At 35.5% G+C, this 16,382-nt stretch overlaps 1 protein-coding gene across 1 annotated transcript in view; it reads right to left on the bottom strand.

Annotated features, from left to right (window-relative positions):
* Positions 1 to 310: 310 nt before the first annotated feature.
* Positions 311 to 16,382, bottom strand: part of CFAP47 (cilia and flagella associated protein 47) — a 276,161-nt gene continuing 260,089 nt past the window's right edge. Inside the window, exons 63-64 of the mRNA XM_090123944.1 lie at positions 12,821 to 12,989; positions 311 to 1,968 (exon numbers count right to left, since the gene is read on the bottom strand). Of these exons, the coding sequence (XP_089980070.1) occupies positions 1,759 to 1,968; positions 12,821 to 12,989 (379 nt within the window). The 3' untranslated portion in view covers positions 311 to 1,758. The remainder of the gene's footprint in view (positions 1,969 to 12,820; positions 12,990 to 16,382) is intronic.

Genomic DNA, 16,382 nt, shown 5'->3' with positions numbered 1-16,382 from the left:
ATGGATAAAAACCATCATTTTATAATCCTTTCTTGCACTCATTCTTCATGTCAATGGGCTGAAACTCCATGATTTTCAATTATGGTTCAGTAATTCTATTAAAAAAAAAAAAAAATTAGAGGGAGCAAGAAGATAATAGAACTTATCATTCTGGAAATCTTCCAGAGCTGCTGCTTAGAAAGTATTTTTTAAAAGATACGCAGAATTAGAATTTGATCTTGCACTATAAAGAATACAATCATACCGCTGATAAAAGCGCAAAGCATGAAGTCACAAAGTAAAAAGGAATTTATTTTTAATAGAGAATGTATATATAGTCAGTGGAATCCATAAAAGTATGAGGAGAATATGTAAAACATATTAAGAAGTTAGAAGCACACAGGTATAATGGTCCCTATTCAAATCACCTTTGCAGGTATGTTCATGATACCTGAAAAAATATTTTCAGTTCAAACTCTGAAAAATAAGAAGATGTAATTCATTTATTTTAAAAAGGTACAGATGCAGATGACATATCTTGCATAAATCCCAAGTGGTCGTGTATATACTGGAAACTGGTTCAGAAGTAACAGATGATGTTTCCTTCTTGAGATAGACAATATGATTAAACTTCTCCTTTGAAAATGCATTCCAGATGTAATCAGATCAACATTTTTCTATGTATTTTTTAACCTTGGAATGTATGACCAAATTTTAAAATCTACTAGATGCAATAGCAGATGTGGGCAAGCTAATTGTGAAATAAAATTTCTGAAGTGAGCAACACTTAACTGTTGAGTGATTGATTTATATACCACCTGCTAATCCATCTCATTTGAGTGTACTGCAAACAGGCATCATTTTAAATGGGAAAGTAAAACCATTTGAAAGCAAAACCAGGAAAACAAAGCTTTGACAAAGAAAAACTGTCACTGAAATTCTTCCTGAATACCAAAATCAGTTGTGAAACCATTGCATATTCCTGAACTGTAAATTCTGATTTCTTACAGTTATAGGAACACTTCCTTCAATTACATATGCAGATAGAGCATTCCTAAGAAATCTAGCTATATTTGTGTTCCCAGTAGAATATAACTGAAATGTAAGATTTTCTTATTCTTTCTTAGAAACATACCAGATATCATTATTGGCAATGCCTTTCCTGTGTTGCGTACTGTATTTGAAAGGGAAATTTTATTCTTACTTGAGATTATCTGGTTTCTGATCAAAACAGGGCACACTGCATTTAAAATGGGAGATTAAAGAGTGCCATCACTGTTTTATATGTTCCCAACATTTTCTCTAATAGCTTCTCTAAAATGTGTGGCAAAAACAAAATCCTCAAGCACACGGTAAAATGGTTTTATTGGTAACTCATTCACACCAACCTGCATAGGTTATTCTCAGGCTCCCCATTCCTGAGCAGTGATGATCATTCTGTATTTGTGCCAAGAAAGCACTTACTCTGTGCCAAGCCGTTGGGTTTTTTTGTTATTGAAGTACACTCCACCATCAAAATAAAGGCACAAATAAAATTTACATTCTGTTAGTGAAGTCAGCAAAAACAATTCCAGTGAAAAAAGAAGGTAGGTGTTATCCATCCAGTGATCTTATAAGGCTTGACAGCATAGATCTAACAGTACATTAAGAGCAAAGAAAGCCTGAACACCCGTATAAAGTCACTGATGGATGTTTATTTGACAAAGGCATCTACTTCATTCCCCTCCTCCCCCATAAAATGAAAAAAGAAGCAAAAGAAAAATCACAGCTCAACTTTCTCTATTTTTTTCTCAGGGTTAAAGGTGCCCCTTTGATAGGTGAGGATACCCCCGTGGTTACAAGCTTCAGATTCTCACGTAAAAAGTTGCGCTGTCGAACTGTGACTGATCTTATGTAGCTGTTGGTAGAAACGACTTTTGCTGGGCTTGTAGGTGGTGCAGTCCGTGGAAGCAGTCCATTGATTTCATATGTCCACTGCATTGACTGTGTCTGAAAATAGAAAACGTGCCAAAATACAACCAGTGATCAAATACCTTAAAATGTGTTGACAGTGATTTACCATGCTACAATGATTTCAAAAGACATTTATAACTATTTCATGTAAGGAACTGAAATAACACAGAACTGCTGTCCTGGACATCCTGAAAATCATATTTAATCTTAGGAATTCAGAACCAGGCACAACAAAGGCAAATAATTTCTTATCCTAGCTGATCTAAAATCCTTTCTTATATAGTAAACCCCATAGCTCTGTATGTTGTTCAAATGTAATTATTCCACTACACATTATAAATGCCTCAAGTTTATAGTGTACGATTTAAATGCAGCTCGGATATTGATCATAAAGGTACTATCAAATGCTGGAATATCTGCACTAAAGTAATGGAAAGAAAAAGGAGAGAAAAAAGAGCTTTAAGTACACATAAGAGAGTTGCAGCTTCTTGTTAAAATCTCCGTTCTGAAGAATATTTATGTGAATTGAAAATGACACTCTGCATTTGCTTTTTGATTATAACCGGTCTGTGGAAATGAAGCATATGTTTCTATGTCATATCCCATAATGCTTGAGCAACATATTCCTACTGAGTATGTGATTCTTATTCTTAATACACATCCCATCTATGCGTACTTAAGGAGTACAACCTTTATGCATCTGAACTCTACACTGCTGTCTATCTCCTACATTTCTGAAGCAGAATTTTGTTTGCTAAAAAGTAACCACTGCAGATCTTTCAGTCATTTTTCTTTCAGGATCTATCACTTTAATTCTAGAAGGCAGATCTTTATTTCAAGTCTAGCATTATCTTTCCTGTCATTACATCTGGGAAAAAGTATATTCTTCTGCGTGTCTTTTGTTTTGCATTCTCCTTTTCCTTAAAAAAAAATAAATAAAAAAATAAAGAAAAAAATCAAAGCAAAACAAAACAACAGAATGACTAAATCCCACTGATTTCAAATGATGTATTGTTACGTTTAGCTTCGTACTATGCAAAGTGTTGCATGAAGTGTTGCGTGCCCATTGAAGGCACGCATTGCTATCTATTTGCACTTTGCAACCTCCAATTCCAGGAGTACTGTTCCGGCCACATTTGCTTCTAAGTACTTGAAGGGGACATTGAATAAAAAATATGGGACGATGCAGATCTAATAAAATATATTTATCCAAGTGAGGTATATAGTACATTTGGCATATATTCATAGTACAAAAGAACAAACAGATTTCATGACTTTAAAGGCAGGAAAGCCATGTTAAACAAGTGATTTTTCCAAATTCCCAAAATATTGCCTTCCCATATGTAGCACAGCACTGCACTGTGCAGAAGTGATGTTTTTTGTTCTAGAGCAGGCTTTTTGGTGCTACACTTTTGCATCACACTGCACTGAACTACAGTCATGGCTTGTAGGATCACCTTTGTCCTCTGCTCCGAGACACAAGGATTTAATACAACAGTTGCAATTTATGTAATATTTCTCCAGCTTAAATCATCCTTAGAACAATCATTGGTAGTTATAACCATGATACCTAAGATCAGTGACACTTTCACCCAATGAAAAAAGAGTCAGAAAGGCTATGTATACCCTCAATCAGTTTGTGAATTTGTCCAAGAGTCAACCTTAAAGCTCAAGAGTTTTCCCCTTAAGCACTTGGCTAACAACTCCACTTGTAACACAGCTAGCTTTGTGGCCCATTTGTTCTTTTCAGTCTGAGAGCTCTGTTTCTTTCCAAGTGGATTTGGTCTACAGAGAGCAGCAACAGTGTCCATACAAACCACCAATCACTCCTCACAAAAAAAATTCACTTAGCATAAATGCCATCAACCATAGCATCAACCATAGCAAGTGTATAGGTTCTTAATTTGTCTAGCTACTTACATATTCTGCCAATTAATTATGGTCAATGTTAAAAAAAAAAAAGAAAAGAAAAAAGAAAATAGGCCACGGGCAAGAGTAGTGAACTTTCTCCATGTCAAACTTTCTTTACAGTCATCTCATACTAAAACAACATGTAGAAGAGAATTAAAAGGATGTCAAAGTGTCTCTCTGATTTGTTGCTGTTGTTTTGTTAACTATCAGTTTCATGTTTGCCACTGAAAACATTTGATTTGGTCATGTTTATCTTTCTTATCTTTCAGATCCCCCTTCCTACAGTTTTACTACTGTTCTAATGGTTATCCTTTTATTGCTAAAGTACATGTAATGAATATTGTGTCAAGCAGTTTTGTACTCGTGTTGCAGCTATTGAATGGGAAGAAGTTTAATGTCATTAAACTGTAAACCTCTTGACCCAGTCTTTGTTCTCTTCTATGCACTTATACAGTATTTACAGTATTTCACATATAGGCTGCATTCAGTCACAGCTCTGTAACGTCATCACCATATGAATATCCAGTTCCAGTGCCTTTTATTAGAGGGCTGGTTTTAACACGTATTTTGTTAATAGAATATATACTACTGTATATATATCATGAAAGAATAGGAATTTTTTTAATGTTTATTTTCAAAATAAACTTTTAAATAATCCTCTATTTTAAAATTGGTAGTACTTTACATCGTGTCTTCTGAATGAATTACCTTATTCTGTTACAGGTTAGTGAGTGTAATATCTTAATAGATACTTCACCATGCATGCATAATTTTTTAAACTTCCATTACTTTTCTGTTGAGATAAAAATCTAATTTAAATTGAATATCATTCCTGTGTAAAACAGTCACATTAGCTCATCTTTATTCTAAACCTTATTTAATACTGTGCAATGATCTACTAACTCCACTGCCTCGAAAGATAAATGCCAGCAAAAGCATTTGTGATATGGACCAACATCAGTGCAAAGGTAATACTGCCATTTACGAAAAGTAAATGTCTCTCCAGAGCTAGCTAATTGTCTTACTCCAGTACAAGATGAAATAATTTATCCTTACTTAGTTTGTCAGATCAACTATTTAGTTTAAAGAAAACCTAACCTCAGGGTCATATACACATTGCATATGAATTGGCGATCACTGCTCAGGGACATGATTTAGCAGAGGGTTCCTAGAGTTAGGGTAGTATGGTTAGGTTGTGGTTGGACTTGATTTTTAAGTCTTTTGCAACCTGAGCAATTCTATGATTCTATGATTCAAGGTAAGTTTTTACAGCCAATGACTTAAATTGAGTTTGTTTGAAGTTACTTGAAGTCCACACATACTGTAACTTTACTTTCTGTAATGTTCTTAATTGTTTGAAGTAGGATTTAAATGAAAGCGGTGGGCTGTATCACTCTTCAATTTCATTTATCATCGGTAATTGAGAAAACCCTTACTCTGTGAAAGAGCTGATTACTCAAGTGCTTCGTGTAGTCCATGTTGGTTGTGGTTATGTGGCAGAAGAGACTGAATGATGAAAATTTCATCATTACATGATGAAAATGGGGAAAACGTTGCGGGCATTATCACATAATCCTTTCAGACAGGAGCCATCAAAATAGCAGAGTAAAAACGAAACAAAACAAAACAAGAATCAAAAAAAGGAGAACATCTATAACATTATATTCCATCTACTGTAAAGCATTTGCTATAATCCAAGACAATTAGAAACAGTCTTTGTGGAAGAAATAAGCATTTATATATTAATTTACTGAAAGGAAAGCCAGAACATAGGTTAGTGCTACAAGACCACATAAAATTCAGTAATTTTCAGAAAATCTTAAATATCCACAAATATCTGGTTAACTAGAATATTTAATTTCCAAGAGCAAAATACTAGGTTTTCAAATTATCCTTAAATCATGTGTATTTTCTTTCAGGTTAAGGTTGTACAATTTAACTACAATGACTATTTTAACCAATACAAAAACTGGGACAAGAGCAAGCCTCAAGGACAGGTTGGATGGAACCCTGGGCAGCCTAAGCTGGTGGGGGGCAGCCCTGCCCACAGCAGGGGTTGGGGCTAGGTGGGTTTTGATGTCCCTTCCAGCCTAAACTGTTATATAATTTTATGATATAAAATAATTTATTCAACAAATACTGTTAGCAGTTACAAAAAAAATTTATATAGAAGTTATTTTTTTAGGTATTTAACCCATTCTTAGTTGGCTCATGATTCATAGGATTAATTTGCAGAACATGGACCACATGTATTCACCATAGGCTGACAGTGATACTTGGTTACATACAAATTAATTTCCAGATAAATCTATGCTAGGAGTGAGTTAAATGTTGGTAGTGAATATCAGGAATTTTAAGGTAGAATATATTTCAGTTACCTGAGATAGTGTTAACTCGGTGTTAACAGTGTTAGCTCAGAAAAAGAACTATCAAAATTTGCAAGAACTCCAGTAAGCTAAGGCACACTACATTACAGACTATGCATCCTGCTCTCCTGAACCTTATATCAGAGTGATAAAAAGCAAAAAATTATGAATCACAATTACATATACAGAATTAAATAAATCAAAATACTGTGGGAAGTACCTTTTTTTTTATGATCATTTTAGGGTGCAAACATTTTTGGGGGGCAACAATGTTGTGATGTTTCTGTATCTGTAGCTCTTTGTTGAGATCAGCTATGACTTTCTTTCATATCAGAGGCTGCGCCTGTTAGGTCCATGCAGATCACCGGGTAGGTGTGAGAAATCTATCTGCAGCAAGTTACTATTCACAATTAGTCTGAACTATTCAAGTCCAAAATGCACCATAGGCTCTGAGTTCTGGAAAGGGGAAGGACTTAAAAAATAAAATTATGATTTTGAAGAATTCAAAGAAATGGCATCTGGCCCTCTACTAACCATTAACATAACATTTCCTACAGAGACTAGAAGGACTAGGGCAATAGAAATAAAAAGTTTACATCGGCTCTTGAAAAGCTAAAGTATCTCCTTATGTGTTCAACTTAACCAGGTACTTAAGTAGCAAAACGACACTGAAAAGTGGGAGGACAGAGAATTAACTTCTGTCTAAATCAGAAAAGCTATTAGCGCTATAATAGTACATGACATGGTTCCTGCAAAGACAAAGAAACATCTGAATATCTAAAGAGAACTAAGAAAAATCTTTCTTATTTTGCTTAGATACAAAGAGCTTTAACCACCCTGATATCTGCTGGAGGGACAACACGGCATGGCATAAACAAGTACCTAAGGAGCAAACAGCACCAAGAAAGTGTGTGCCCGCTGCTGAACGTGGCAGCAGACCTGGTGACACAGAACATGGAAGAAGCTGAAGTACTTAACGCCTTCTTCACCTGCACCTTTGCTGGCAAGACCAACCTTCAGGAATCCAATGTCCCAGAGACCAGCCGGAATATCTGGAGCCCAGACTTGAGGTGCTGGGGGAAAGCAAATGTCATATCTTCAAAAAGGGGGACCCAGGGTAATACAGGACAGTCAGCACTAAGTACACTCCTGGGAAAGCGATGGAACAACTAATCCCAGGAACCATTTCCAGTCATATGAACAACAAGAAAATGATTGGGAATAGTTAGCATGGATTCAGCAAGTGGAAGACTTTCAACACTGTCTCCCTTAAGATATCACAGATAAGCTGATTAAGTATGGAGCATAGAATCTAATGGATTAAAAATTAGTTGAATGGTTAGGCCCAGAGGACAACGATCAATAGCATGAATTCAAGTTGGAGGCCTGTAATAGCAATATAACACAGGAGTCCAGTTCATCATTTTTATTAATGCTTACAGTTTCATATAATTTTCATAGTTTAAGACATGGAGGAAAGAGAAACAAACAAACAAATGAACAAACAAACAAACAAAAAAGACCACAGTGCAATGGCACTTTCCATCTAATGCAAACAGAGGGAGAAAAAAAAAAAGGTTTTTTTTTTGTTTGTTTGTTTTAATTGCTGAACATGACACTGTACAGCCTGGGCCCATTTTTCTACTCATCCCTAGGAACACGTTGAATGGGAGGAGGAAGCCTTGATGTTGTGTAAGCACTGTTCAGCAACAGCCCAAACACTCCTATGTTATCAAGACTGTTACAGTCACAAATCCAAAACGCAGTAACATACAGACTGCAATGAACAAAGCTAACTCCATCCCAGCCAAATACAGAGACTCTGCCTGAACATTTTGTTCACGTTAGACAAGTCCCTTCCAGAAGACCATTCAAATCTCAGCCACTCTATGATTCAGTGACTGCAGTTTATAATATGGTAAGTCTTATTTACCCTCATCTTTTCATTTCTTTTTTGTCATTGTATGACTGTCTTAATGATTTTGGATGTTAAAATTAACTGCAACACAAATAAAATATTTACTTAGGTAGTCATTTATTTATATACTTACATTTTTTTGTAAGCCGTTCCTCCCACAGAGCGTGGGATATATTAAAACCAGAGTACTGAGCCATACTGAGAAATGGTCACCACAATTTATTTCAGTGTATCAAAGAGAAAGAGAGTGATCAAACTCAGGTTGCTTGTGAACACTTGCTCTCCTTTAACAAATATCACACATGGAAATCTATACTTAACCAACAGTCTTGCTCTCTCATTTCTATTTAGGATGATGGCTCAACAGTAATTTTCCTAACAAAGAGATATATTTCCAGATAGAATTAAAGGTGGCTTAATTAACACCTGCAGTTCAAATATTCGATGTTTCACAGTTTTGTTTAGATGCAATGTAGTCAATACAAAATATTCCTTTATTACTGGCTATGTTTTCAACACCCTCATACATCAGTGGTTCCTACACTGGTTTCACATTTTGACATTATGATAATTACAGTCTCAATAAGCAAGGTAACCAATTTTTATGCCTGTTAATCAAAGCTTTTGTGTATTACTTCTGCACTCAAAATCCAGTGACGCCAGTGATGAGACGTGCTACACTCACTGTCTGTAATGAGCTTTCTGGATATCTATTTGTAATCTTAACACTCAGTTCAATATCAACCCAATAACGCAGGTGATGCCTTCTTCAATGCAAAACTATTTCAATTACGTTACTTTGTTACATGTTTCCTTGCTTACTCAGAATACAATTCCGAATAACGTGGAACTGGGGTAATCAACAAAGGTACCAGGAACAACATGCCTTGTTTTTTCACCAGGCTACTGCATATGTAACGGTGTCATTTTCTGTTGCTATTTGCAAGCTGGCATACACAAGCTTAGAGAAGCCACAGACGGGTACTGTGGCTTGCACACTGCATCATTTATTTTGAGAGCAGCATGACAAATGGTTTTGATACACTATCTTCGATAGGCTAAGTCGGTGATTATTCAGTAATAAAGGTGCACAAGCCTGACTTCTGGAGGGCTTGATAATGTTACCTACAATCTGGTTTACTCTGACATCTATTTTATCTTCTAAGACTTATTTTGTTTGCCTTCTGCTTTAGAACACCTCTGAAATCTCATCCATGAATTACAATGCAATTGCTTGGGTCCCTAGCTGGATTCAACACACTGCAAGCAAATTAACTGTAAGCCAACCCGAGTACAGCCTTTTCCAAGGACTTGCCAGCCTCCTCTCTGCTGTCTGCTGGCAGTGGTTCCTGCTGCAGGAAGCCTGCACAGTCCCTGCCCTCACTGCCTCTTGCTGCCCCTTTGCCGTGCTGCTTTTTGAGTCAGCTTTACCAGCACATCAGAACCCAGCCTGGAGACCTTAGTCTGACTGGGGAAGTTCTTTTCTTCACAGCAACTTACAACTTAGCTAAAAAGCCTATCTTTTCACTAATTTATAATTAGTGGAAATGCATTTTTTTTCCATTAGAACTGCATTGTTTATGAAAGCTGTTATAAATGCTAAAGTTTGATTATGGAATAATACCTTTAATGCACTGTGTTGCTGTTCCTTACTTGTAGCCCAATAAGATTACGATATACTCTTTCACAGCTATCATAATAAACATGACTATTTTCCTTATTGGCTTTTTGTTATATTTCTCTAATTTCATTCTTTGATCTTCAAGAATTTTAAAAATCATATTCCAGGGTACTTTTACAAAATCTAGGTTGTTAACAATTATGCAAATAATTGTCTAACTTTAATTGTTTTGATTTGTAGTTGACAAAGAATTTCAGATTAAATGATGGCTAAAAATATTGAATTGCTTCAGCAAAGTAATTAATGTTTTCTGCCATTAATAAAACCTACTGTATGTGTTCACAAAGACTGATGTCTTAAAGAGTCCCCAAGATACCCCATGAAGTGCCTCATTTGTGTATAGAAAATAAAAGTGAGGCTAAATTATTTCAATTATAGATATACATTCAGTTAATAAAATGTACACACAGAATTCTGGTAAAGACACATTGTAATCTCTTAACACTAATCATCACCTCAGTACTCGGTTCTCAGCAGGGCAACTAAAACAAAACATTTGCATGTACAATGTTTGGATTTAATGTTTCCAGAAAATGAAGAAAAGATGACTGCAGGATCTTTCTCCATTAATCCAACCTCCTGTTTTTCTTTACAACACAACTGTAATGACCGATATAAAACAGATAAAGAACTTACACTGTCATCTGTGCTGCTTTACAGCCTAATTATCACTGCTCATTGAAGCACACAAAAATAGCAGTTCTGTTACTCATTATTCATAGAATTTAATAATAAAAATATGTTAGTATTAGGACTGTGACTTCATCCCCAAAAATTCAAAAGGTATTTTACAGAGAGAGCGTGGTAGTCCTTTACTACAGCAGCGTTAGAAGATAGGCAATACTGTAAAAGAAATGAAACTTCTTCACTGCTTTGAAAAACGGCCCAAAGGCTCAGCCAGTAGAGTGGCTGGAAAGAATACCTGCAAGAGAAATCCTTCAGTGCTAGGTCCAACATTTACTATAGTTCGCCACCTTCATTATTATTCCCCAAATAAGACCGATTTAATAATCTTTTTGCCATCTCACTAAATCTATCTCCCTCAGGGTCAGAAATGAAAATTATTTCAATTAACAGAAAACATGGAAATGAATATCTGGTATTCTTAACATGACATCAAATCTTTCAGGCACATGTTACAAGAGTGGAGCAACAGAATTACAGCCACAGATGCTTTGGCTTTTATTAGAACTACATGAGCGAATGGTTTTGTGGAGAGGAAAGGGTGATGCTCAGTGTACACAGAAGCATCATCAAAACAAACAAAGAGAATATAAACCTTGTCAAATCATGAAACCATTTATTTAGAGTAAAACCTTTAGAAATACTCTGATATACTGTGATGTGTGAAACTGATCCGAAAATGTTTGCTATGACAGGTATTAAGTCATTTATATACCTTTGAACATACCGGAGTAGATAGACAAGGTGTGACCCATGGAGTAATATATATAAGCAAATTCCTACACCCATGCATTGTTACACAGGTGGAGACGTAAAAAGCCATCTACCTAGATCATAACTGAGGTGTGAGTGGACATAAATTAAAAATCCAATTACTCAAAGCCCATCTGTACTTATAAATTCCTAAAAGGAAGTTAGTGAGTTCTTACAAAGCTATTGATAATCTTTGACCTTGATGCTTTTCCCATTCCAGATAAATTTGTCATGTTTACATCCTGTTACTGACAGAAGCTAAGCCAAAGACAAACAAGGATAATACATTTAAATGCATTGTATTCCAGATCTACAGTAGACATTTCCAAGCTCTACAGATGTGTCAGTTGGTATTATCTAAGTAAAAAAGAACACAGAATGCACTTGGTGAGTTATTTTCAGTTTTGAATGCAAGAGAGGTAAACATCACTGCTTTTTATGACAAAAGAATGAATTAATCAAATGTCTTATCAGGTAAAAGAAAACAAGTATGAGGGATTTGTTTTCATAGTATTTGAATTTCTTATTCCTGTTGTACAAGTTGTCACTCAGATAGATAAAACATTGTAGACATTTGCCATGCACTTTTTTTATCAACATTGTTTTTACAGTCTTATTTTTTAAATCAATATTGCAGTTTTACTTCCAATACAGTAGCCTGAAAACATCGCCAACACGTAGCAAGTACATTTAAAGTGCAGGCCACCATTTGTAGCGTTTCATGTGTTTGCTGCTATGATACACCTTGAACAAACTGTTTCCTTTTAAAGAAAGACTTAAAAATTCATTCCTGCAGTAATAAGAACATTGCTGCTACTGAGAGAATAATCGTTGCGTTATGTTTCCTGCCCTTCAGAAGCAGCTTGGCCAAAAAAAGTGTTTTGTTTTTTTTTGAAGCTTCTTTTCAAAAAGATTCATGGCTTCTTCTTCTGAAATTCTGCTGTCTAGAGTTTAGTATCTATCTTCCATTGCCTTTGATTGTATATGCCATACTACTAGTAACTTAGGTCGCAAATACTTGATTACTCACTTATCTTCACTAATTCTTAAAATGATTACATTGTTATTTCTCTGTTAAAAGACATCTTTATCACGTTGCATTTGTAGTTACGGCATAGGTATCAAGATAAATATCTTTCTCCAGAGAAAAATGATAACAAAAAGATTAAAATCAAAATATGCTAAGTTTTTCCAGGTTGTCAGGAATTAATTTTGACTATTGTTTTCATCCTTACCCATAGTGAAAAGCAGCAAGATAATAAAGAAAAAGTCTTTTACAGTGAGGGTGGTGAGACACTGGCACAGGTGGCCCAGAGATGTAGTAGATGCCCTATTTCCAGAGACTTTCAGAGTGAGGCTGAACCAGACTCTGAGCAACCTAATATAGCTGTACGTGTCCCTGTTCATTGCAGGTGAGCTGGACTAAATGATCTTTAAAGGTCCCTTCCCACTTTAAGGATTCTATGATTCTAATCATAGTGTGCATCTAAGTGTTTTAGTACTGCTTCTTTGCGTAGGATTTTTTTCCCTCCTTTCCAGACAGTGCATTTGTGTAATGTATTTAGGAAAATTTACCTGAATTACAAGTACTGCTTTATGCTTCTTGCCATACATTCTTGGCTTGAATCCCACTGTTATATGAGTTCCAACAGTGCCCACTGGAAGAAGTTCTCCAGCTTGAGGCAGTACAACAAAGTCAGGATCACTGCCTGCCAGGAAGTATGCTGTGAATGGCTCAGGGTACCTACAGAAAAACAAAGGAGGTCAGTGTGCTTTTTGCAGTATCTTAATACAATTTGTGTACAGTTAAAGTACTACAGATCTCATTCAATTGCTAGCTTCATGGCAGTACCACTGTACTAAAAGAAGATGTCTTATTCCTGGTAAAGACAGTGGCTGAAGACTGCAAAACAATCTTTGGCCAACACCAACGTCAATCCTATTACTGTTCCTTGGAACATAGGCATTTTCCTCATGAAAAAAATATATTCTCCTTTTAGTTCTTATATGTGCTGCTGAAGGCAGTTCTATTCAAGACAGAAAGAGGACAAAAGAAATTAGAAATACAATGGCATGGTCAAAAAATAATTCACAACAACCTACCACAGTGCAGCAGGGCAAGTACCATGATTCTAACAATATCTCTAAATATATATATATATATATTAAAAAAAAAAAAAAAAACAAAAAAAAAAAACAGTTCAAATCTGTTTATTCATGAATTGTTGCACAGAAGTAACACTCTTTTTCAAATAAAACGTTCACAACCAGATGAAATTTAGTATTTTACGACAACTCAAATCTCTATTGAATTGTCCCACATTTCTAGGGCAAGTGGCATTCGGGTCGTGTTGTATAAAAATAGCTTTCCTTCTGCATGTGTTCTCACGAAAGGTTTTCTTAAATTCAAAAATGCTCTCATGAAAAAAGGTCACAGTAAGTTTGTAGAAGCAAACAGTGCAGCTGCATAGAACAATGCAGGGAATAGAAACCAAAAAGCTTCTGCCCCATCAGAACACTGACATTTAACAGTGCTACTGGGCTTCGAAGCCTGACTTTCCCTTTTGGTGACATCAAGCTGGTCGAAGCTACTGCATTTCTGAAAGTATATTGCAAGTCTTCTGACGTCAAGCTTACGCTGTTAATCTATTTTTGTGTCATGCAGTTCAGTTGATAGCATCAGGCTATGAGCAATAAGTTTTCATCTGTCTATAGGCCATCTAAGCCTTGAGTCTTTGCATCAGTATTTCTCATAAGGTCTATTCAGGTGTGAATGTTTAGAGCTTGTCTACAACTCACAAAGGGCAGCTTAGGATGAAAAAGAAATTATGCCTATTAGACTGAGAGGCAGAGTAAAGCACCCATTAAACATGCCTGAGATGACTATTCAAATTCTGGCTGTGGAAACAGGAACCTGAACACAGCCCTTCATTGCCAACAAAACTGCTCTGCTGTCTGAGTTTAGGAACATTTTAAGGCAGCATTTTATCTCCTATGTTCAACCTGTTTTCTGATAAGTAGTTAGAGATGACATCCCCCACTAAGCACAATTTATATGAAACTGTAACAAAACTGGTCTATAACTGAACCTTTGTCAAAGTCAAAGAAAAAATCTTACTGCATCAAATTTGTCAGATTTAAATTTTCAGAAAGAAAAATGGAGAAAAACTAATACAAAAAGCTTTATAAGACCTGCACATTTCTTCACAGCATTGACAGAAGATACAAGATGCAGTTGTATTTTTTTGTACAGTGAGTAATGTAATGTATACATACACACACATGTACATACAGACATGAACACGTACATACATACACACATAAAATCTCCTCATTCCCTTTCCCTCTTCTCCCCAAAACACAGCAGTTTAAAACATAAGTGTCAAGCCACATACTGGATGTAAAATGCTCCTCAGAGTGGGAGCTATGTCTAATAAAGAAAATAGAAAATCTAGCAAGTACATAGATAAAGTACAATAGGCCAAAAAGAATTCTGTTAAGATATTGCTAACTGTTCCAAGAACTAAAAATGAAAAATTTGTTCATGCACAATCAGAAACTGGAACCTTTCACAGTGCCTGTAGTTCTAATAAATCATGAATTCTGAGGTTAAAAATATATGTAAAGATGGCTTCTCAGAAAAAAATAAGCAGTGCTTTAGCTGATGTTCACATCAGGGAGACAATGTGGCATCGTGGCTAGCTTGCCAGCATAAGTCAATTGCTTGTCACTGTCATTTTCTACATTGCAGAGAAAGCTGGAGATAAAGTTACCAGAAAGGCACCTGAATTTCAGACATTACTATTTCCAGTGTCAGTATATTTAGAGTATAATTAAAAATTAATAATTATGTGCCTTAAAGTGATTAAAAATTAATCCCTCCTTTTCTCTTTGGTTATTGCTTCAGGTAAAACTGCTCTGGAGGTAATATTTGGCCTCTCATTTCTCAGTCATGAAGGACAGTGATGAGGCTTTCTATTTTTTTTTCAAGAAGGCTTTTGTTTATCTCAAGTGTGGGAGATACTAACAAATGTGATAAAGCTTAATAATGTGCAGAGTTTTGAAAACACATACAAATCAAGCACTAATGAATTAGTAAATACAAAGGCAGAGGCCATATAAACCAGAGAAAGTAAATGTGTACCACCACCTTTGTGTTCTATAACCACTGTCATTAACAGCTTGATAATACCAAGAGACAATATGAACTCTGCCCTTATTCAAATAATGAACAAGGGTGAATATTAATTTAAATTCTAATAATAATTGGACAATGAAATCATAGCAACAGGAAGCATGGAAATTGAAGTAGTATTTAATAGACCTGTTTTTAATGACTCCGTTAATATTTACGTCACATTATTCTTAAATAGCAGTTTATGCTCTTCAGTGTTCTCAATTTAGATAATTTATAAACTTGCAAGCTAGTAAAGGATAGCACCTTAAGTCATCGATTAAAGAAAACCACAAAGTTTATAAACCTATAGAGATCTCACCTTGGAATGTGCAAAACACACTCAGATACAGCAAAATAGAAAATATAGGTTTTCATTAAGAATCACAGAATCACAGAAACACCAAGGTTGGAAAAGACCTACAAAATCATCCAGTCCAACCATCCACCTATCACCAATAGCTCTCACTAAACCATGTCACACAACACAACATCCAAACGTTCCTTGAACACCTTCAGGGTCCACCTGGGCAGCCTCCCTGGTAGGAGCCCATTCCAGTGCCTGACCACTCTTTCAGAAAAGCACTATTTCCTAACATCCAGACTCAAAATAACTTTAATATTAATTTCTCTCTTTCTGAAACTAACGAAGCAGTAGATTTTCCTGTAGAAATTTTTACTGTTTGCATACTGCAAACTACACTTAAAAATAACCCGTTGTACTATGGATCAAACTGTTTTTTCTATAAAAAAGTAAAATAACATTTTAATCTGTACAGTGCATAACTGCTTAATGAAGGATGCCGTTTGAAAATGTTGCAAAGAGCTACTAAAAATCCTTAATCAAAAATAAACTTACTGTCATTTGTAGATAACATATGTTGGATGTCACAAGAAATTTCATAGGGAAAATCTTCACACTTATTAATTATAACAACTGTCAAAATCTATGAAATTATTATT

The sequence above is a fragment of the Phasianus colchicus genome, chromosome 1 (assembly GCF_987193195.1).
Source record: "Phasianus colchicus chromosome 1, bPhaCol1.hap1.1, whole genome shotgun sequence".
Lineage (NCBI taxonomy): Eukaryota > Metazoa > Chordata > Aves > Galliformes > Phasianidae > Phasianus > Phasianus colchicus.
The sequence above is the reverse complement of the archived record's forward strand: the minus strand, read 5'-3'. Positions and strand labels throughout refer to the sequence as shown.